The 23,864-nt window shown below is 44.4% G+C and overlaps 1 protein-coding gene and 1 long non-coding RNA gene across 3 annotated transcripts in view; one reads left to right on the top strand and one right to left on the bottom strand.

Annotated features, from left to right (window-relative positions):
• Positions 1–23,864, top strand: part of robo1 (roundabout, axon guidance receptor, homolog 1 (Drosophila)) — a 262,844-nt gene that overhangs the window by 30,486 nt on the left and 208,494 nt on the right. For both annotated transcript variants that reach the window (XM_048980726.1, XM_048980727.1), the window contains one exon: positions 5,122–5,265. In XM_048980726.1, the coding sequence (XP_048836683.1) occupies positions 5,172–5,265 (94 nt within the window). In that variant the 5' untranslated portion in view covers positions 5,122–5,171. The remainder of the gene's footprint in view (positions 1–5,121; positions 5,266–23,864) is intronic.
• Positions 18,144–20,539, bottom strand: LOC125711619 (uncharacterized). Its single transcript, XR_007383049.1, has 3 exons — positions 20,147–20,539; positions 18,606–18,733; positions 18,144–18,229 (listed from the first exon to the last, which is right to left on the bottom strand). It is a non-coding gene; the product is annotated as an uncharacterized LOC125711619 (long non-coding RNA).

Below are 23,864 nucleotides of genomic sequence, written 5' to 3'. Positions count from 1 at the left end.
GTATAATCTGAAATATTATAGGGTTGTTTTTTGTAGTAGGTGCAGTCTGTCTTAATATCTCTGGCTCAGAGCGGTTTGATGTGCATTGAGTGTATGTGTGAATACATGTGTATGGAGGTCTGTGTGGAAAGAACCTGCTTGAGTGAAACGTTGGGGGGAGAAAGGGACAGGGAGACTGGATATACTAAAAAGAAGTATATAAAGTGATGGGAGGAGGTGGCTCGTGTGAAGCCTCCTTTCATACAGCGTGCCAGGAGACGAAGGCTGCTCAACCGAGAGTCCTGTTCCCGCCTAATTGCATGCTGAAGTGGCCTCTCTCCACTCCAAGGGGAAAGGTGGACGTGAAACAGAGACAAATAAGGTTCAGCAGAGAGCCGCTCTGCTCTGTACGCACCCTTTGTGGCCAAAGCGAGTCCGTCTGCTGCATTTGGATCATAAAGCCGTCAAAGGAGGTCATTGAGGATTATTTAAATGAAGCACGAACTGCAGCACACAGTAGCTATATGCAGGTCTCTCTGCTTCCTTCCTCAGGGCAGGAAGGCCTGCCTGAAGGAGGAGATTAAGCTTTGAAACCTGGACATGCTTTGCAGAAGTAAAGCACAGTGTGCTCTACTCTCCAAGGTGCCGTAGCTCTAGCTGGCTGTAATCAATCACTATTCCCATAATGCATTTCTTATCTTGACTCTATGGTATTGTGCTATTAATTATGCTTCCTGTGGGTTGTGCAATGAATCTCCAGTCAGGGATTACACTGCACACTGTAGCCCAGCATCCAGACCCCTGTTCCATAGAGCCAGCCAAACTCTGCTGCTGTTATTTCACCTGAGTAATGAATTAATTACTTTAATCTGAAGTCCACATCCAGCCGTGTGAATAATTACATGTACCATTTAGGCTAATCCTTTAATCACGGGTGTGTGCAACTTAACAGATTTACCTGGACTTCAGATTTACCTCAGATTTTTTTATTTATTTTTTTTGGAATGGGGCAGTGACTGTGGTAAGTCACTGAAATCACCATGAAGTGTACATTCTGGAACACTAGATCCAAGAAGGAAACGGCAGCTTTTTAATTACAGTGCATCATTTTTGTTTTTGAATTAGAGATTCAATTTATGTGGTGCAAGCGTGCTGCCGATGTCCTCACTATAGGAGGAGGGCCCGAAATGGGCTGCCCAGTTGGGTTGCCGGTTTTTTGACCAGTTCTGATTAATTGTTCCTGCGGTCATTGAGACTGACAGACTTTGAGAGACAATAGGCTGCATTGTTCACTGCACGTTGAGCCACGTGATTCCAGATTAAAAGGCTAGCTTTTCAATTTAAATAATATTTAAATGACACACTTGTACTAAAAAGGTCACAGGCTTTGTGGCAGACAGACGAGGAAATGAGGCGGCCTTGTTCTCTTTGTTTTCACCCTTCGCCCGCTGATTGACTTGTCGGAAGGAATCGCATGCTTACACACGGCCGTTTGGAGATGAGAGAGGACTCCTGGGAGCGCATCTTTGTGCTTTGCCCTATTTTTTTTCTTATTTCAGCAAAGGGAATTAATTCTTTGCAGCGTGCGTGGCGTGCAAGCATTGACCCCCCCCAATTCATGTGAGTTTCCCTCTTATTCCTAAAAACCCAGACTGGTAATTGGGTATTTATCAGATTGCCTATGAAAGAGACATGAGGCTGTTATCTCCTGCAATTGTCAGACGGAGCGGGACGCCTCCTCCACAAACAACGGGATCCAGGTGAGGAAGAGGCCCCATTGTGTCTCACAGGAGAAGATGTTTCTGCCGTTTCTGCCTTCGCTGCTCATTTGAGAATGAATGCTTTTGCCATGTGAGCATTTGGGTGTTGTGTGAAAGACAATAACTAATCACACTGAGTGACTGGGGCACTTTAAAAATATGAATGATAACGCACTTGGCTGTATCTCATGCCTGACAGGCACTGCCTTTCACAGGGAGTCATAATTCTCTTCAAAAATTCATAAAAAGAGGTAAGTGGGATGTTTACCAAGCAGCCCACTGAAAAAGTGCCGGAGGAAGCGATTTGACTCCCTTGCTTCCAAACCCATTATGGCTGGAGATGGAGGGCCCAGTTGTGGTAATGAATATGGTGTCGCTATTGCAGTTCAGATGCTCTTAAAGGGGTGGGGGAGGGGGGACAGTTTGTGCCATCTCTTATCTGTGGCGCAGTTATGGTGCCCTGCTCACCAGCTCATCAACTCGCAAAAGTAGCCAACAGCAAGCTATTCGAACCTTTTCAACACATTTTCTGTGTCCTGAAGAAAACTATAATTATACATTATAATCAGAGTTAAACTGGGCTTTCCATCATTTTACCAATCAGCTAGCAGTTCCCAGTAGATTTGGGGCACCTGTGACTATGGCAGAGCGATGCTGAAAACAGAGGGTCTGCTGTGCGCTGTGCTAGATGCGTTACTGCCTTAAAATATGATTCATCCCAGCTGGCTGATTAGTCTCACATATGTCTTATTAGCTTTAATTAAATCCTCTTCAAAAAAGTAGTTTTATTATTTGGGGAGCTGATATTCTGGAAGAGCTTTTGCGTTTTTTCCCGCATGTGAATGTGACTCAGTGCACTTCGTATGATGGTATGTGATGGTATGTCACCATTCATGGCCCAGGGAGAGCCGGTGCCAGCATAAAATAAATGGGGGGGGCAACTGAAATGCAAAGAAGGGGGTTTACTTACCGCTAAAAATTATGCATGCTGCACACAGTTTTACAAGAGTCAAGTGCATCATTACACCACACATGCGTGTACAAACACACACACACACACACTGACAGATCAACAAATCCCAGGAAACACAAACCATCCACACACCACTGCATGATAAAGACTAACTGAGCTTGATCTCAACAGAGCCAGCCAACAACATAAAGCAAGTGAGCATTTAATTAGCTACCAGCAAGTGAAGAAGCCTCTACTAACAAACACATGCAACTAAAGCCCGTTTCTGGGTGTCCATTCTGTTTGTTAAAAGCCAGGTGACGAGCTAAGCGAGCTGCCTGCACAGGAGGCTACCGGCTCGGCGAGCAGCACACACAAGGCAGCCCGGCCGGCTGACGCTACTTTAGTTAGCTTCCGCTCACCCAGACAGCCAATCAAGTTCCTTTTTGAGAATATAAAAATGTACGCTAAGATGTGACTTTGGTTTTAGCGAATTATGCTGCAACAAATTACATATTAGCATATTACAATTAAAAGAAATACATTTAAAAATCTATTAAAATTGCATCTTAATCTTCTTCACAGAAGTCAAGGGGTAGTCATTCTGAAGGGGCGATGCTCCCTCACCCCCCCTACCCCCCCCGTGACTTTAATGCCAAAATGGATCATGTTTTAGTAAATGACTCATTGATTTGCTGGATTTGCTTTGAGTGACTTTCCATGGATTTGGTCAATTTTACCTCCAGCTTAATTAAATAATGTCATTATTTCGGTTTTAATTAGGTATTTTTTAGCCGTATGAGGTTTGCTAGTGGTTGAGTCACCAAATACCTGGATGGCTTTGACAGACATGATATCATTGTTTTACACCAACATGAATATGATTTAAACATTTTCTGTAGCTGCCCGAGACTTTTACATAATATTATATGTGCAAAGCTAGAAGAACCAAAGGCTGCAGGCTGCAGTGAAGGCCTCTGACAGCAGTGGTGTCCCAAAACCCCATTCATACTAGGTACTTCCTACTGATGTTTCCTTTGTTCTGGCAGTATTTTAGTTGCTGCCTGTATTGGTTATCTTGTCATCTTCTCTGATTCATCTTCAGGCTTTAGTACTCTGGGACTGAGTGCTGCTTATGCCATCAAAGGCTTTTGGGGGTGTGTCTTTGCATTGTAATGATATTAGATGTGAAAAATGCTGTATTAAGCCAGTGATTGCTCCTTGAGAAGAGTACATGAGAGGCGGCTACAGGGACAGGGGCTCCGCAAGTCTCTGTGGGGAGCAGAAGAGAGTCAGCTGAAGGCGCCTGAGCCTTAATTACAGCATTAAATTAGAAGGGATACAGAATGATCTGCAGATGGTTGACCAACTGAGCCAACTGAACGTATCCAGACTGGCCAGATCCAGCCAGTGGGTTCTGCCCTTGTGGGTGGGAGACCAGCACACCTTTCACATACTCAGGATTATCTAAAGTGTAATTTTTCAATCTTATCAATGTGTTATTATAGTCGCTTTAGACCATAACAATATTGAATGGTCTAAATGGTTTAAATGCACCGCACTTGAAAAAGACCCAAGAGATCAGTGGAAAACATTTTTTTCAAATCAAAAGTAGGAGTTCTGGTCAGAAATGCATAATTATGCAGTACTGCATTATCAGAACGTTTTTCATTTCGTTCATTTCCATCCATCCATCCATCTTCTAGACCCAATTGTCCTACGCAAAGCTGCAGTGGGTCTGGAGCCTATCCCAGAGCTATGGACGCAAGGCAGGGAATAAGCCAGCATGAGGCACCAGCCCATCGCAAGGCTCCACTCCAGTCTGGAAAACTTCTCTATTAACCCCTTAGTGTTTTATCTCATCTCAGCCTGAAGCATTGATGCTGGTGTCCAAACCTGTACCCCTCAAAAGTCTCCTGGATTTTTTTTTTCTTAGCATCATTTTTGTATTGAGTTACCTGTCCCCTATCTGTCCTCCATCTGTCCCCTATCTGTCCTCCACCTGTCCCCTATCTGTCCTCCACCTGTCCCTTATCTGTCCCCTACCTGTCCCCTATCTGTCCTCCACCTGTCCCCTATCTGTCCTCCACCTGTCCCCAATCTGTCCCCTACCTGTCCCCTATCTGTCCCCTACCTGTCCCCAATATCTGTCCCCAGTAAGCCTTTTGTCCTTCTCACAATCACCATGTCGGGTGATTCTCTTCACTATCCTGTCTGGGGTCATTCTCACTCTACAGTTTCTCAGGTTGCAGTTCATACCACATCAGCACCTTTGATGGTTCATCTCAGATAAACCAGATCATGCAATGTCAAAATAGCCCACTGTACTTTATTTCCCTGCAGATCAAGCCTGTGGACATTGAAAGCCGGGCTGAGCTTCACATATAGTTTATCTGACCTGTGCTTAAATCCCTGTCTCCATCCCTCCAGATTGAGCTGACGTGGGGCCAGTACAGAGTGATGCAAGAGCAGTGATCGCCATGTGGGTGAAGTGGAGCGGTGTCGTGGCCCTCCTCATGGCCAGTGTCCTGGAGGCCTCCCAAAGTCAGCTCCTGGACGGCCCATTCGTGCCAGGTGGGGAACTGTATTCATTATGCAGGGTTTTCATCTGAAACATTTCCCAAGTCTTATGTAGTCAGAGAATCCATCTACCTTTGCAATTGGCCATGTTAATCATTTAATCCAGTCAATTAGATCATTTCATGTAATAATCAGTCAGCTGTATTAATCGTGTTCTAATTTAAAATGATATTGTTGAGAGTTCTGTGTTTCGTTTCCGCTGAGTCTTTGAGTTCACTTTATCTTTTCACCATGTTCGTTCATCTGTCTGTCTGTCTGATTGTCTGCCTTCGATCATTCCCAACATGACAATTTGACGAATGGTTTTCCTCTTATCAGGCTACTGAATTGAGAATCTGGATGGCTGATAAGGGCAAAGATGGTAATTTAGATCCGGCTGACTTAATGATTATTGCAATCTAGATTGAGGCAATTGGGAGACACTTAATCTTAATGCCAATACCTGACAGAACTCTTAGATTGTTGCTCGGTGACTAAGTTGAATGAAATGTGCACAAAACTTAAATACATAGTCTGGACGTATGCCGGGAAAAATATACCTGAAAATAGATTTTCCTTATGTTCAATATTTGTTTTTTTTTTTTTTTTTAAACAGAAAACACACGTCTTTCATTCTACAGTCAGTGCCTGGGTAGATCGTGCTGGATGTTTGATTCTTTGTGTTCTCTGTCTGATTTGGCTCAAACTTATGTGGACCGGCAAAAAAGAAAGAGGATAATAGAAAGTCAGCATAGATTACCTGTCAGTCACTGTGATTAATTCCACACGCCACCCCCACTGGCGTGTAGAATTTCCCTGCATTCCCCTGTAATTCTGATCGCTACAGGATCACTTTATCAGCATATTTTCATGCCCAATAACTCCTTTCTTAATTCCCCCTTTTGTGCCTCCTCTCTTTCCTTATGTTCCTTTATTGCTTTGCATTCAATTTTATATTTTTATGATTTTCGCTCCACCTCGGAATGAAAATTGACATGTGAGCTCAACTCTAGTCTAATGTCTAATGTCTAATGTCTGTGCCCTTGTGTGGGTCTGAAAGTGGCCGGGGCGGCCTGACAGGGCACGTCACCTGCGTGGGCCTGGATTACCAGAGCGTGCTGTGGCCCTAACGACCGCCACCAGGCATCCCTTCCTGCCCTCCGTCCGCCTTAGCGCCCCTCGCTGTGCAATCACCTGTTAACTGTTCATCAGGGCCCGAACCTCACAGAACAGGCTGGTCATGTGACCAGCTCCGCTGCTCACTCAGAAAGCAAGACCTTGTTTTTGGACAACAGAATCCTTTCTTTCTGGATGCTGAAACCACTGAATGCAGGGTTTATTTTAACATTTTGTCTTTCATTTGATATCGGAAGTGTCTGCTTAGTGGCAAAGAGAGATGACAAAGGATCACAGAGTCGAGCTACAGTACTACAGTACTTCCCACACTGATAGAATAAGCGAAAATCTGGCTGGTACGCTTAACTGCGTGAGTGTGTCACTTATTCTTGATCAAGCACATGAACGAGCTGAGATTTCATGATGCACATTCCCAGTTTCTTGGTGACTCTTTCAGGACATGGGGATCTTCTCCTCTTCATGCAAGCAGCAGAAATACAGATGAAGGCTGCTGGAGGCCACGCATAGGTCACACCCTCCAGTCCTTTCTCAGAGTTCTTACACAGAGTCCTTTCACAGAGTAGCTTTTGAAGACCTTTCCATTATCTCTTTTCTGCTAGCACGTTAGACACAAATAATGACTTTGTATAAATATATAGGCAAAATTTTTCTTTTTTAATGGACAGACAGAAAAAGAAAACTGGTGCCGAATCTCGAATGGATTTTCAATTCTGGGTTTCAGATTTCTGCTTGTTCTCTCTTAAGTAATAAAACGGCTCTGCGGTGTAATTCAGGATCATCATTGTGATGTGGTTTATGTGTTTAGCTAGCACTGCTGTCCCAGGTGGCTTATACAGCACACGCCTGCACTGGCACCCATCTGGAAATACAGCTGCAACGTGGAGCAGGAAAAAATCTTGTCAAGTACCTGTCAAAAGGTCTAACTGCAGGGCTTCTCCGGGGACTCATGGTCACAAGTTCAGCACCTTTACTGCTATGCCAGATGCCCTTTGTGTCTCATACACCTCAGTGCTCCACCAGCTTTGATCAGACACTCATTCCCTCTGCAAGGGTCACCAGATCTGGTCCCTCTGGCAGCCGAGGCTTGGACGTCCCACGTCTCCAGCCCAGCCTGTCCCTGTCTCACACTTAGGGTCCGTGTTTTTCTCTTAATCTGGCTCACAGTGGCCCTGGAAGGCATCACCGATGCACCTCGATAACCCCCCTTCACCCCCCCCCTCCCATGGTGATTTTATGCATGGATAGTATGACGGTGTAAGAATATTGAATTATGGGGGATCTGTGCTGACCTTTTTAAATGGTAGAGTCTATTGTGGAAGATGGGGGGGGGGTATAACAGGTACTGTAGTGGTGTGGCGCCCAACAGAATGGATTCCCTGTTAAAGCCCATCTGACACTTTCCTTATTACTGCTCTCCCCTTACCTTCCATTTCTCACCCTCCCTCAGTCCATTCTATCCATTGGCCAGTTTAATTTGTGAGGGAGGGGTTTGGTATAAATAAAAAAAAGTAGCACTTTTCAAAAATCAAAGCACACCTGAATTGCCGTCCAGGTAGATTTTCCTCCTCACTCAAACAGGAGACCCCTCACAGTAAACCAGCTGTCCTGCCTCATTTATTTATACTGATAGTGCTTTTATGACACAGCATGGAGGCTTAAAGTATCTCTCACGCAGAGGAAGGCTTTTTACAGCCTCCACAGAGCAGGTTTGGCGCGGTGGGGCATGACATAGCCCCCACCATAACATAAAGAACTTCCAGGAAGAGCCATGCTGGTCACTCTGGCAACAAATTGCCCCATAATTGTGTTTTGATGGAATATTTCCTTTCGGTCCAACATATTCATTTTTCTGTCTCCAAAATCAGGGAAGTGATTGTAGTGAGTTGTGGAGGGCGGGGGGGGGGGGGGGGCTGTAATGGAAAGTGAGGGAAAATATGAGACTCAGGAAACATTCCCAGCATTGCTGTCAATGGATTCCTCTTTACAGTTTTTTCACTTTTACGGAGGACCCCATTAAAAGCAATAGACTGAGAATATTGCCTGCTCTCAGGGCACAGCCAACACAGTTAGCTACTAAATGTAACTCTACAAGGTGCTTAAAATAACTGAGCGATGATTCTAAAATTATAATTCGAGGCATCTTCATCAAATCACTGTTGTCCAGAATGTCATTTAAACATTCTTTATGGCAGAGGTGGGTAATTCAGGTCCTTAGAGTAAAAGTTCAGACTGGGATTTTGTTTCAACCAACCAGTTAAGTACTCTGTGACTTTGACTTTTTATGCTCAACTGGTTGGTTGAAACAAAATCTTGGTCTGGATTTTTACTCTCTGGGCCGGAATTATCCAACTCTGGTTAATGGTATGCCGCTTTTATGAACTTAATCATTACCTGGGAAACGGCTTGACAGGAAGCACAATGGCAGGATATAAATTCATTTTAAATGTGAAGCGTTTTTCCTTTCATCTGTGCAGAATTTATGTGTTAAAATGCTGGAACCCATTTGGCAAAGACCTTAGCTAGATTTAACAGCAATTACTGACACGTTTAACATGTTAGCTAGTGTTTAAGTACTGTCCCTTGGGTAAAAGTGAAATCTAAAACCGATTTGCCTCATAAACAGAAATGTGACTTTGGAATTTCAGAATATGATACAGGTTTTCCCATGGAAATCTTCCTCCGATAGTGACAGTGTTGGTACTTATTCACGGCGCACATTCAGAGCACAGCTAGCGTTGTCAGTGACACAGGAAACTCCCATGTAATCGATGAAGGCGTGGAACCACAGCACCAAACGCAGCACTTCCTTCAGGCCCACACTGTGGAGAATGCTGAATATGAAGACTGTCACAATAAAGAAATCTGCCATTTGTGTAGTTAAAGACTAGTATTTCAGGCTTGACATTTACTGGTTCCAATTGTGGGTGGGTAGTTGTCCATTCGGAGCACATCTGCTTGAATTTTTCAAACAAAACATTCATCATACAGAGTATGTTTGTTTGCCTGATAATCATCATTCTGCCAATGTAGCTTAATCTTCTGGGAGAACTTAGTGCTTTAGAAACATGGAAAAAAAATAGCCAATTTGCAAATTTCCCCATCAGTTTGAAACAATTTCATTTGTTTGTTATTTAAGATATTTAAAAAAACTGGAGCACTGGGGTTCCCTCACAGGATGGTTTCCTGTTCCTGAAGATATTCAGTAGAACAAAGGAAATTGATTTAAAAAACTTAGACAATAGGATAAATAAAAGGTCTCAATGGTAAACATTGAAATTAAAATCCTCCACATGAGAACTTTTGTCACCGTGATTTTTAAAATAAAAGTACTTTTGAAGTACTTTTTTGCATCTAGCTGTATTATGCAAATATGCTATTTAAAGCTTAAATAGTAAAATTCCCAGTGGTTGCATTTAACTAGAAACAATGCACATTCTTATAATATAAAGAGGCATTGAAATTGTTGTGTTTTGTAGCTTCACGGTACCTGCAATAAAATGGGCTTCATTATTTTCTAGAAATGTCCAAATCCACGCCTGTGTCACCTTGCAGAAACTGAAGCCTCACAAATTAATCCCCCTCCCCCATATCCCTCAGTTCCCTTCTCCCCCAGCTTATGGCACAAACGTGAGCGATGTCTGTATCCACCACAGTCGACGTGTTACTAGACACAGAATCTCCTTATTTTACATTGTGCAGCATGGTGACAGAGTTAATTAAATGCAACGTTCACGTGGATGAACCTGTCACTCACAGAAGCGTCGGCACGGTAACGCTTAGCCCGGCACGAGACGTGAGCTAAGCTGTCACAATTACACAGCGAGGCCCAGTGTTTCACATAGAAGCACATGTATGCAGGTTACTGCACTTCCAGTAAATGGGAGCGCAGTGAATAGGCGCAATGAGGCAGCTTCACATTAGTCAGGAGCGAGTCATCAGGGCCAGATAATGGCCAGTATTTTACTGGAATATTAGCTAGAAAATGATTGCCTTTATTGTTAATCCTAAAAGGACGTTGCATGTGATAAGGGACGGAAATCATGTGGAAACTTAGGAAAATTGATTCGCCTCACAGTCCTTTGTGTTTTAAATCACGTACCTACGTTACGGTGGCATCTTGCCACGGTTTCCATTACTCTTCACTGTCACATAAGAAATTCAAAACACGGCAAGGCAAATTGAGCGTACAGCTATAAGTGTAATGAAATCTTTGGGGTCCAGGTCACGCTGAGAGGGAAAAGTTTCATGGCCGTGTTGAGTCAGCTCTTACTGCCTCTATGATTTAAGACGGATTTGTGTATGCGTCTGTGCACATGCTCCTCAGTCAATTAAATTACATGAAGAAACCCACCACAGTTAATTTATTGCAGATAAAGAAATTAGGGGATGTCTGGGTGTTTAAGGTCAATCATCATGCAGTATAATTAAGTGCTGACCTCTACCAGCTGACTTACTCTAAGCCCACAACCCTGTTATGTAATGCAATGCTTAATGAATCTATGCATGGTTTGGACGAGAGTGTACAGAGGGCAGACGGGGGAGGGATAGATACAGAATAAGGGGAGGAGGGGATGGGATCCCTGTCAGCCCTCTCCTGTCCCTGGGGTCACCTGCCACCTCCTTGGAATCGGCTTTAACCTCATCTGCTGCCGACATGCTTGGCATTTCAGCCCGTTCATTCCGCTCGTTCCTCTTTCAGGGTTAACGTACTGGTTAGTGTGCTAGTGGCTGAAGAGTGTCTCACATGGAATTACACAGAAGGCTTAATACAACAGCAGATCTCACACGATCTGACAGGGTCGTCGTCTTTATGTAGGGTCATCTGACAGACAAAAAAATGCAAACAGCATATCATACCATAGTGCACAACATTTTCAAAAATTTTATCTCAACATTTGATTCAGTAAAAACCAGATAAAATAATATTTATCATGTGGATAATAGACTATTTCCAACATTACATTATGTATATTTTTTGGATGAACATCTAAAAGCCATTCTGTGTTTATTAATGAATGCACAGTAGCTGTACTCTACTATGTAACTCTGGGTTCTGGGTCCCCAGCATAAAATGAGAATAAGCATTTTAGAGCAAAGAGTATCCATTGAGGTCAGCACTCTAAAGCACAGAATGACCATTAAGATCAGCACTCTAGAGCAGAGAAGCCATTGAGATCAGCACTGTAGAGCACAGAATGAGCATTAGGATCAGAACTCTAGAGCAGAGTAGCCATTTAAATCAGCACTGTAGAGCACAGAATGAGCATTAGGATCAGCACTCTAGAGCAGAGTAGCCATTGAGATCAGCACTGTAGAGCACAGAATGACCATTAGGATCAGCACTCTAGAGCAGAGTAGCCATTGAGATCAGCACTGTAGAGTACAGAATGGCCATTAGGATCAGCACTCTAGAGCAGAGTAGCCATTGAGATCAGCACTGTAGAGTACAGAATGGCCATTAGGATCAGCACTCAAGAGCAGAGTAGCCATTGAGATCAGCACTGTAGAGCACAGAATGACCATTAGGATCAGCACTCTAGAGCAGAGTAGCCATTGAGATCAGCACTGTAGAGCAAAGAATGGCCATTAGGATCAGCACTCTAGAGCAGAGTAGCTATTGAGGTCAGCACTGTAGAGTACAAAATGAGCATTAGGCTCAGCACTCTAGAGCAGAGAACAGCCATGAATTAGCATCCTAGTATGCAAAACAAATATAAGGATGATCCTTGTGAGGGTATCAAAGTTTGTGGTTACATTTAATGTCTGGAAATTTCATCATGCAAAGATTATATTGATGGTCCGTTCCAGCAGTGGAAAGCTGTCATTGTAGCAGGACTGAGCGTTTTGATCAGGCAGGGGGCAGTTACGTTTTTTTTTTTTTTTTTAACAAGGAATGTTTCCTGTGGAGATGAATAAATTGGGATGGATGAATGACGTGCATTGAGTAAAATGGCACTGGTGATCAAATGTAATTTAATACAGATCTTTCCGCATAGTTATGGTAATATTGACTATCGGGGAGCGTCTAATATGCACCTCAGGGAAATGAGATCTCCACGTGTGTCCCTCCTTTGCAAAACAGGGATTAGACCTAGTATGGAACTGCCAGAGACACTAAGTGTTCTTAAATCACAAGTCTGAGCTAATAGGGGCAGTTAAGGAATGTAAGAGAACTCTTGGCTTTAATTTGATTTGAACTGTAACTGGCATCTGAGCAAAGTACATTACTTGAATTTTGACATTAAACTAAATAAAAGGAAGCAATGAATTTAGCCCATTTTTAACCTGAGCAAAACCTTGGTAAACAAATCTGTAATGCAAAATAAAACAACCTGCAGCAGTCTGACTTCGGAGGGAAACAGGCTGCTGCTGTGTGTCCTGTTTATGTGATTTATCTGGTTTTTGTTTGAATTTGCCCTTTCTGGATCTCCCAGCTGCCGGCGTGTAACTGCTGCCCGTTACTTCCTGTGTAGAATGGCCGCTGTGTGTCGCAGCCCAAACCCGGCATGGCCGCCGCCCCTTTTCCCATCCCGCTGCGGCGGAAAAGAGAGAGCAAAGCCAGTTCCTCACTCTCCTTTCAAAGGCTGTTTTTAAGGGGAGTCACTTGAGACCATCCATTTGTCATCAGCCACAAAGCTGAGGGAGTCGGCGTCCTCCTCTGCCCGCCGCTTTGCATGTGAAAGGCGGCCGCCAGTACCAAGCAGTCCTCAAAAAATACCAAAACCTTTGAAGCCACCCCCCACCCCCCAACCCATCCTACCATATGTCTCCCTCCCCCCCAGCAGGCGATTCACATGGAGACACAACCATGGGAAGCAGATTTTAGGTCCGCTGCTCCACAGAGAAATGTCCGGCATTGTCTGTCCAGACCTTGAGCCAAATGGATGCTTTCAGCTTAAGTCTTGTATGAAGTTTTTTGCTTTGCTGTTTGTCTCCTCCTACTAACCCGCAGAGCTGATTTGTAGCTGTTTAGAGATTTTCTTTAAGGGTAGCATGGTGGTGGCATGGTTAGTGCTGTTGCCTCACACCTCTGGGACCAGAGTCTCCACCCTGGATCCATGTGTGTGGAGTTTGCATGTTCTCTCCATGTTGATGTGGGATTTCCTGTGAGAGCTCTGTGTTTTTCCCCCAACAGTCCAAAAGAACATGCTAAGGTGAGTTGGAGTTGCCAACTTGTTTGTAGGTGTGAATGGTGTGTGTGATCTGTGATGGCTTGGTGCTCTGGACCCCACAGATATGTATAAGACAAGGAAGTACCAAAAATGGATGGATTTAGTTACTTATTTTGAGAAGGACCCAATACCCCAAGCAGCTTTGCTGCAGTAGCTCAGTGGCTGCTAAATCTACCTCATTGATTCTTACCCATGCGTTTCAACAGAGGAAGCTTTTCCTGTGGGAACTTTGCAGTTGTTGCAGTTATTTCAGAGATGGACTCATGATGCAGAGGTGAGACAAAGCGCCATCCGCAGTGGTCACTGGTGTGCTCCATGCGACCAGCCCCCACACCTCAGTCACGCGGCAGCAGCACCTTCAGCCTTTCAATTACACGTCAGCTGGAGGGGTGAGGGTGTGTAGGTGAAACTGGTGTATTATTAGCCGCTCGTATCTCATGGCAGAGTCTTCTTCAGCCATGATCTCCACAGGTAGCCACAGGGTCACTCTGTACCCACTGCAAGGTTAGTCCTCCCCGATGACTCCTATAAAGCCTGTTTGCAGTATCGAGTGCTGCTGTTACTGCAGCAGTCTGTGCGGCATGTTATATACACAGGTGAAATACGACTGTGGCAATCAGGAGGCAGAGATAAGATTAAATGAAATTTTTATGACTGCACCGTAAATGTTGTTAATCAGGTTACTAATTAGGAATCTGTGTAGATCTTTTAACATTTTTGCCAATGGTATGTTAATATCTGGGGGCGCATGTTAATTAGCACGGCTGAATTTACTGCCAGTTATCAAAAACGCTGTCATTTAATCATCTATGTGCTGTTTTCGCCTTACATGTTCAGAGCAGCAGGTCTGCACCTAGAAACAGAGGTGAGAGCTTTGATTGTCTTGCCATGTTTGTGTGAGTTTCTTCAAGGGTATTCTGGTTTGTGCTGAGTTAATACTGTCCATAACAGGCCAATAGTAACTCACAGTCACCAATAATGAAACTTTAGAGTCAAAGATAACCAGAGGGAAACCTATATGAACAATTACGTGCATAATAGTATTGAATAAGCTCAGCAAAGGTTCTCGCTTCATACTGAGACACTCATCACTTTAAATCCACGGCCTTCGCTTTCTTACATTAGCTGAGATGTAACTCAGGCAGCTTTGGGATTTTGAATCAAAATGCATCTCTTGTATTTAAAGGAATATGAAACTGTACTAGAATCAAAGTTTTCCTGCATCCATCTGGCAGAAATAAAAATGTAAGAAGCAGAGAGAACCTCACTTGCCGTGATGGTCAGTAATGTTAAGTGTGAGGAGAGTTTCATCCACATATGGATTATTTTAAACACTGTACTGGAGCCTTTTTATGTGATGAATCATGTTCCCGCTTATTTGATATACCCAAGGAATCAGGTTTATTTTACTCTGTCTATCTCGCTCAGTTTGCTCCATCTTACATCCCTAACAAATGACTCCCGTTCAGACCACCCATCTGGAGGTGCTGCGGTTTGATATCACCACATACTGCATTATTCACTCATGCCATCTGCACAGCATGGTCCTTATCAGCCTGACAGCAATAAAGATCGAAATCGCTGCTGATGTACAATGAGCTCTCCCTCCATCGACGAGTGCTGATGCTCTCTCAGTCTCATTTCCACCAATTTAACAGGTGCTCCAATGAAATTTTCTCTGATTAGTTGATGCTGCCTGTTCCACTGCCCCCACATTTGTCCTGGCCCCTCCCCTTCCTGTGGCACACAGCGAATCATTGCCTTCGCAGAATTTGGGAGCAGTGGTTTGTAGTGGTGGGGGGGATGTGTGAGGTGCACGAAAGCAATGCCCAGCAGATTAATGTACCCGTCTAGGGGGCTGATTTACCGCCTGGTTTAGGGGAGCATGCCCTGAAACCAGAGGCAACTTTAATTAAGAGAGAGGGCACACAGTCCCTCACTCTGATTAATCAGGCCGCTTCTTACAGCACAACACGTGCCAGTCAAAGAGGGGAGACAGCTACAACACAGCAGCAGCTCACTCCCGATGTAACATTAAACGGGAAATAAACTGTTATTCAATTGCCCCTGGAATGAGCTGACGGCCTGAGGAGATGGAATGATGAAGCGAACGCAGCCAGTTACACCTATAAAACCCAGGGCGAGACCTCTAGCGGTGCAGCACTTGAACTCCACCTGGAGCGGAATGACATTGGGGGAGCCGAAGAGGACAGAACACCATGCAAGAAGTGCTGACAGGAAGGAGGGGAGCCGATCAGTAAGCGGCTGGCTGGCTGCCCATCTCTGCATCTCAAGGATGCTGGTAGGACGCCGGCCTGGTCACATGACAATACGTGGCTAAGTGGGCGGGAGGTTAAACATCAGCTGGTGTGCTGCTGATTGTGAAATAGAGGTGCCCCCTCCCGACACACACACACTCACGCCTCTGCAAATTCACAAGCAATGCCCAGTCATGTGGCTCAATGTTTACTCCAGCATTGTGGGTCAATGCCTCGTTCACAAGGGCCCTAATTGGGGGGGGGTGGCATGTTACCTGCCTGTATTATGTATGCAGAGGCACTCGGCGGTGACTCTCTTGGAGGCTGTAGTGTGTGCGTAGTGCGGACGCACCCCAGGTGTGTGTCAGTTAGCACACACCCTCCTTTACCGCTGCGTCTGACAGACGGTTTCGCTGACCTCCCCCCCCCACCCCCCACCCTGCTCCTGACAGCTCTCTGTCAGCAGACGGGCCAAAGCTGCTGTCTTGTTCCTGTTGACACCACATCCAGGCTCCTGTCTTCCGGATCATCTGCCTCTCCGACTCCGCACCTGTGCTCCTCTCTGTCTGTGGTATGCGCACAAATGACGCTCTTTGCCTCTACACAATGTGACTTGCGTCTCTGGTGTTTGAATATTATACCTAAATCTCTTCCTTTGATATGCTTGGCTTGACGCACTTTAAAGCTGAAGAGTGACCCGTGATCGATTTCATTTACTGACCTTAATATCGTATCCATGTACTCTCAGGCATCTGACTGGCCTTCTTTGCAAGCCTCTGCTCCTGAATGTTCCTCTTTACTATGCCAGAGTCAGCGCATTTATCTGGTCGCTTTATCAAAATCCTCTGATGCTAATGCCGTTCTGCTGACAGGGGTCCACAGGATCAAGGTAGAGGATGCAAGCCAACATGCTAAGAGCTGCTGATTTCTGCCATCACAATGTAGATCTGACCTTCAGATATGAGATGGGAAGAGCAGGCGATTATCCTCTATTCCTTCGCAGTTGACTCCTCTTAAATTCATACCAAGCAACTTGAATATAAATCACTTTCAGCAGTTAGAAGTTTCAGTCTGAAGGTCAGTCTCTCTGCTGTACATTGACTTGAGTAGTGTGGTTGATGTTTGCTACTGACAACAGCTCCAGGGGATGAGCATCAATGACAAAGTCTGAGGCAGCGCGGCTGATATTGGCTGCAGCTGACAGTGGGAGGGCTGGGAGACCTTCAGGAGGCATCCGTGTTCACCTCAATGCTCTGGGCTTTTCTCGCATTGTCTTCCTTTCCCTTCTTTTGCCGACGTTTCCGTTTCTGTCAAACAGTGTTGCAGTGCCCCCATGTATCTGCAATCCTGGTACCTTCAGAGGCCAAAACCAAGGCTTTTCTCCTCCAGTAAAACCGTCCTCCACAAGGCTGAATATATTACTTCAATGAATTATGCATTGCTTGTAAAAAAAAAAAAAAAAAAAAAAAAAAAAAAAAAACTCTGCAACATAAGCAAAATCCCAGATTGTTATGTAGCACATCTTAAATGTCGAAAGGAATTATGGGTAGTGGACCTATCTGGATGGGGTTGCACATGAAGCCTGCTGGTAAGCCACTGGTTATTGCCATTTTTATGGTCTACGGGTATTTTCACTACTTTTTTTATTAAATGCATGTTAAATCTCTTTAGATCACTGTGGAGGGGCGGGGCTGAATTAAAACAGCAATGACTCAGGAATGTTCAGCTTCAACAGGTTTTCATGTGGAACTGATATTTAAAAACATAATACAATTTTAGTCAGGGAGCAACATCGAAAATGCTATATCTGGCAGATTCCATTATTACAGTGAAATATATTTAACTTTAAATTTTATAAATTACATTGTGAAAAAGGAAACATTGGGGACTATTAAGTAGTAAATTCTAATGTGTTACGCGATAAATGTGCAATTATTAAATTTATTACACACACACTCACACAAGGGCTTGTTTACCTCAATTACTACCCATAAATATGTATAAGCCCCCTCCCTCCCCTGGGGTCCAAAATGACCCAAATGTTTATGTCCTCGCCAATTATGCACCCAGACCAGCTGACCTTGTGTTGAAGGTCCTGGCTGTAGGTGTAGGCGGCCAGCGTGGGCCTGCAGGTCTCCCAGTGCGGCCAGTCCAACGGACGGTTCCTCTATACTGGAGGACATTAGGGTTGTAGTGTCATTCCACAGCAGAACATCATTCATCTCTCTGTTAATTGGTTTTACTGCTCACACACCAGTGAAGGATTACTCTGCATCCCGCTGACACGGAGAACTCAGGCAGCTGACCGGGTCCTCTGGGGGTGGGTGGGGGGAGGGGTGCATTGCGTTGTGCCTCAGAGAGAGTGGGGGCGATGGCAGAGGCTGTCATCCCCTTCTGCCTCCCCGGTACCTGCTACAGGCATGACATCACATCACATCTGCTGCTATGTGTAGCTATGTGGCTGTTTATACGTTCAGAGGAAAGTGCTTTTTATTGTCATTGGTTTCTTAAAAAGGGTCAGCAGTTCTGTGCTTCCTCTTTAAGTACTGTTGATAGTGCATAATGTGGATTTTATTAAGACAGATAATACCATTTAATACTAATAGACCTATTAGTATCAATTAAAGTGACAGTATATACTGTATGTTCCAAATACATCGGCAGCACAAGTTCCTCTGCTTGCATTTCACCTTTTCCATTTCAGTCTCATTGATCTATTTCATTTTGTCATTTTAACTTTTGTCATTCATTTCTCTCTTGTATAAACATGTTAGCGATGTGAAGGTACCTCCTTTGCTTCTTGGCACGTCCACAGTCGCTGAGTGTGTCCTACATGGTGAAGCCTGCTGTCTTCATTCCTCATGGGTCGTTTCGTCTCTTAGGTCCAGCTCAGGAAGTTAATCCCCATGCCATGGCCTGAAATAAGCAGTAAGCCAAAGCAGTGGAAATCGATACACAGTCCCTGATCCCTGTATGGTCATTCTCTGGGGTTTGACCAATCACATTTCGATTTTCTGCCCTGTACAAATATTCTCTCTCCCTCTCTCTCCTGCCTGCTGTTGCTGCTACTCTTATTTCATTAGATAATTGGTTCCAATGTAGAAACATGCAGTAAGACTTTACTTGACAGGGCGCAAATAAAATATTATGCTATTACTTATGTATGATGTGATGCAGCCGAAAACTAAAGTCTTACATACTTACATAACTTACATTCTGATGTTAATTCATAATTAATGAATAGTGACACGTTTTTTCTCAAGCAGTTACTGTATTTGTTACTATACCTGTTAATTCTGTAAACCTTTGCGAACTACTGATTGAACAAGTAATGAATAACACAAGTGAAATACCGATCTCATGTTTGTTCATCATTGATGAATCTTCATGCATCTTTTATCTGAAACCATATTTGTTTATAATTTTTAGATTTTATACTATAAATTTGTGCCTAGTCAAGTTCTGATACGAAGCTTGTAGTGACTTTGGCCCATATGGTGATGATACTGGAGGTAATTTGGTCATTGTAAAGTGTAAAGTCAGTGTAAACAGTGTAAACAGACTCCAATAAGGAATTATTAGAAGTCAATATGCACATTGTGAAAACTGACAGTAAAATTCCATCCGTCCATCTTCTTTAACCACTTGTCCTGTTCAGAGTTGTGGCATGAGGCAGGGATCAAGCTAGTATGGAGCACCAACCCAACATAGAGCACACACACACACACACACACACACACACACACCATTCACTCACATGCACAAACCTATGGGTAACTTGGTAACACAGATTAACCTCAGCATTTCTTTGGACTGTGGGGAGAAACTGGAGTACACCCCACAATGACATGCGGAGAACAGGCAAACTCCACACACAGGGCCATGGCAGAAACTCAAACGCTGGTTCCAGCAGCGTGAGGCGACAGTGCTAACCACAGTGCCACCATGCCCCCCACCAGTAAAACTATCTTCAGTCATTCCTGACTGTTTTCAGGTAAACCCATTGCTTAATACAGTTTTCATTTCCTTCTACCTTGTCTTCCTGTTAAAAGTGACCAGACATCCCACTAAATTAATTAATTAAAAAAAAAACTCTTCTGTGTCACCATCCCAAAGCACACAGAGGCCAAGTTAAATGAATCGGCTCTTTTGGCAGAACCTCTTTGTGCAGTCAAGGTCTCTGTCCCTGTCCCTGAACAGTCCACATTCACACATACATACACAATCAGTTCACCTGAACATCGTGTCTCTGGTCGTGGGGGGGTCCAGGAAAGAAACGCTCACAAACACCAGGAGACAGACCAAGCTGACAAGCCGACACCTACTCACTGAGATACTTCGCTGCCTCAGGACGTAGAGCCTGCTGAGCTTCTCCAGCTGGACACTCTGATTGCTGAACCCAGGTCTCATCCCAGCGTGAGATGCTCACATGGCCTGGCTGAAGAAATAATCTCTTCACTCCTCAGTCTCCTGACAGATGATCTGTCACAAGTTTCATTTTGTCAGACTATCCATTCCACAGAAGAAACTCACCCTAGAAGAAGACTAAGCAAGCTACAAGTAATTGATCTGCATAATTAGAGATTCAGTGATGTTATTAATATTTACTATGAATTTCTTTCCTGTCAAGCTTACCGCCTCAGAATTGTTCTTTCAGCCTGGAGTACTAAGGCTAATAAATGTAGCTGAGCATGGGGGACAGTGTGCTGATGTATCTCTACACCTCTCAATGCTCCGCTGCCTCTATATAACAAATACATCCATCAGAAGCACAGCTCCATATATGGCTGGGAAAGCACCTGCCATGATAATTGTTTTCCGAAATGAATTCTTTATGGCTTAAGAAGGTTGGCCCAAAAAGGGAAAAGCCCTTTGCTGTCACCACTTACTCCGCTAAGTTAACGGAGAGCCCCTCCTTGGATACAGGGTTATCACACAGAGCACTAAGGAGTTTCCCTACTGGGTCTAATTAAGCCAGGTGTGTGTGTATATGGGGGGGCTGCCCCAGTTGCGCCCCTCTGTTGGAAGCCAAACTCCCAGGCGGTCCTATTACAGCACTGAGTGGTCAGGCCCCCCTGAGGGGAGGCCCTTGATCCACATACATTCGGTGGTCCCGCTGGGCACAGGAGGAGTATGGGGGAGGTACAGCATGGGCTCCTTGCTTGTCTGCTAGGGCCCCCATACATTAGGAGGTGAGGGGGGAGGGAGCATGCATTTAACTAACAAGGCATGCTCCGTTGGGCATATGCTCATGAGAAGGATCTCTAGCATTTTCTCCAGCTTGGGGGGTCCTACCAGGCTACATCTCTGAGTAGCAAACACCTGCCATCTGTTCAGGCAGCTCGCGGTGGGGGGGGGCTGGTGGGGGGCTCCTGGCCATGTAATCCAGGTGAGCACAGATAGGACGTGTTTGGCATTGTGATCTTGGGTGGGGGTGAGAAGTGGTTCAGCCTGTGCAGACGCTCTAGCCCTGGATCCGGCTCCAGCTGGAGTGACCTGCTCTGACTTCGTGGTTCACCTTCTGGAGCTTCCTGTGGAGGACGTGCAGGCTTTAGAAACCATGGATTTAAAGATCGATCTATCTATCTATCTATCTATCTATCTATCTATCTATCTATCTATCTATCTATCTATCTATCTATCTATCTATCTATCTATCTATCTATCTCTCTCTCTCTCTCTCTCTCTCTTTATACTCTCTCTCCTGTACAGTACAGTACTTCCCATTCTATGATTCTGTGGATACATTTCTCATTCTTAATATCTTAACGGTGTTTCTCCTCACTAATTACATACATTGGAACTTCATACTCGATCAGACATCAGACATTTATTTTACAGCTGCTTGAAAACTTCACACAATTGGGATATTTAACAGGAGTAGTTCCAAGATCAGCATATGCTATTAGTCATTTGGTCATTTCTATCCAAGATCCACTTAGAATCTGCATAGAAGGTCATCTTTGTTTTTTTTCACACTATGACGAGCCTAAAAATTTACTGAAAAATCCACAGTAATCTAATTTGTCTGAAAATCATTTAACATTATTATTACAATTTTTTTCACAGAATATTGCTGTGTTAATAGGATTAAAACAAAAAACAAGGATTTACATCACAAGTGAACTCTGTTTTAGGCTGGGAGGGGTATGGGGGTGTCTTATTATCCATGTTTACTTTATGCGTTTTATTCATTAAAAAAACATCTAAGGCTTTAGTTTTATTTGCTTTTCAGCTCAGAACCATCCCACATAACCAGTGCGCTACATTTGGGGGGGTCTGTTGCCTTAATCCCCCGTCTCCTTTTCCTTTAACCAGCTCCCCTCCTACATTCATGTAAAATCCCAGTTTATTCCATCCTTTCCCACATCACATGGCTCTGACGGCAGCCCCACCCAGCACAGCGCTGTGACATCAGGTTGGCTCTGCCCCACCACATCCTCCAACACAGTGCCCCCCACTCCACATCCAGGGCATCGTTACTCACCCAGCGCTACAAGAGGTTGCTGTCCCCTCATGAGAGTGCATGGCCTGGCCTTTTTCAGGAAGCGTGCCCCCCACACACAACACACGCCTGGTATTTATCCTACCAAAGTGGGTCGCACACACTCCTCCTACACCTTCTTCTCTTTCTCTCATTACAAAACTTTCCCTTACTTCTGTCACCCATCATTGTCTTTGCTGTATCCAGGAATATTAGAAATAAATAGAGACACATTCAGAAGGTCGTGTCAGTATGCAGGCAGCCCGCATATAATCCAGCTCGCTTCATTTAGCTAGCGAGGCATGGAATGACGGATCCGGGGCGGGGGGGGTGTATAGGAGGAGTGGTTGTCTCATGTCGTGAAAAAACAAAAGGAGTGACCACAGGGTCAAAACAATTACTGCTGCAGAGGCAGTGAAGCAGGACCGCTAACAAGCTAAATGAATAGGCCTGGTGCCATGTGACCTCTCCATTGGGTCCTGGCCTATCACGGTGGACCGTGCGGTCACACGTGGCGACAGCCTGGCAGGCTGAATCATTCCCCTGTGTGACTTTCAGCGAGCGCCGTGATTGTAAGCCAGGCTCAAATCATGTGCGCGTCACCTCAGTCTGGCCGCTCAAAATGATTTATCGAGAGCCGGTGGAAAAACGTAAACGTCTTTTAAACATAAAAAATGGAGCCCATAATAGAGCCTGTCCCTGCCTGGAGGCTGTAAAGTGGTGAAATCAGCAGCATGGATGCTTCTCTTGTATTTCTATGTATTAATAGCAGAAGGAAAGTTTGCCAAATCGTCATCATTAAGACGGAAAGAAGTGCAGTAAGTTCGTCTTGAGCGTCCTTTGCTATGGGGACGTGCGCTGCATGCTGGCTGTGTTCCAGTGCACTCCCGACATCAGCTTTAAGCGTGATTGATGGTCTTCTTGGCTGCTTATCATGCTGAGCTGCTATCACTCTTAATGAGTACAGATGATAATGAAGTGGGCGGGGGCATTCTCGCGGTCTTTAACTCCGCTTTTGTTTTGCCGCTGAAATTAGTCCTCAAAGATACAGTCTGGTCTCACAATAGGAAATCATTTTTGAATAATGAACCAAGACTCATGAAAAACTTAACGTTCCGCTTCTCACACCAATATTCAAGGCGTAAAGAATGAGATTTTCACCCGGAGAACTACACACAGATGTGTCTCGAGCTGGGAGTAAAATTAACATTTATTTTTTTGTGTGTAGCTGTTTTGAAACAATATTGATGAATTACACTGAAACTGCCATTAAGTCGTGCCAATCAGTACGGCGGCTGAGTGCCGCAGAAAAGTGGACGTATTAAACCCAGCAGCACAGCAGAGCAGCAACCCGTGCGAGTGAATGTGCCTTCATCTGCGTCTGCTCTGCGTGTGTTTGTGTCTGTAATCTCATTTTCAGTCGTGACAGAACCTACTAATCTTTTACGCTAATTTCCCTTAAAATGCATCACAGTGTGAATTTATGTGCTTATATCCATTTTACCTGCATTAAAAACTAACTTATACACAGTGTTACAAATAATGGATTTTCTGGGGCAGAAT

This window comes from Brienomyrus brachyistius, chromosome 17 (assembly GCF_023856365.1).
Source record: "Brienomyrus brachyistius isolate T26 chromosome 17, BBRACH_0.4, whole genome shotgun sequence".
Lineage (NCBI taxonomy): Eukaryota > Metazoa > Chordata > Actinopteri > Osteoglossiformes > Mormyridae > Brienomyrus > Brienomyrus brachyistius.
The sequence above is the reverse complement of the archived record's forward strand: the minus strand, read 5'-3'. Positions and strand labels throughout refer to the sequence as shown.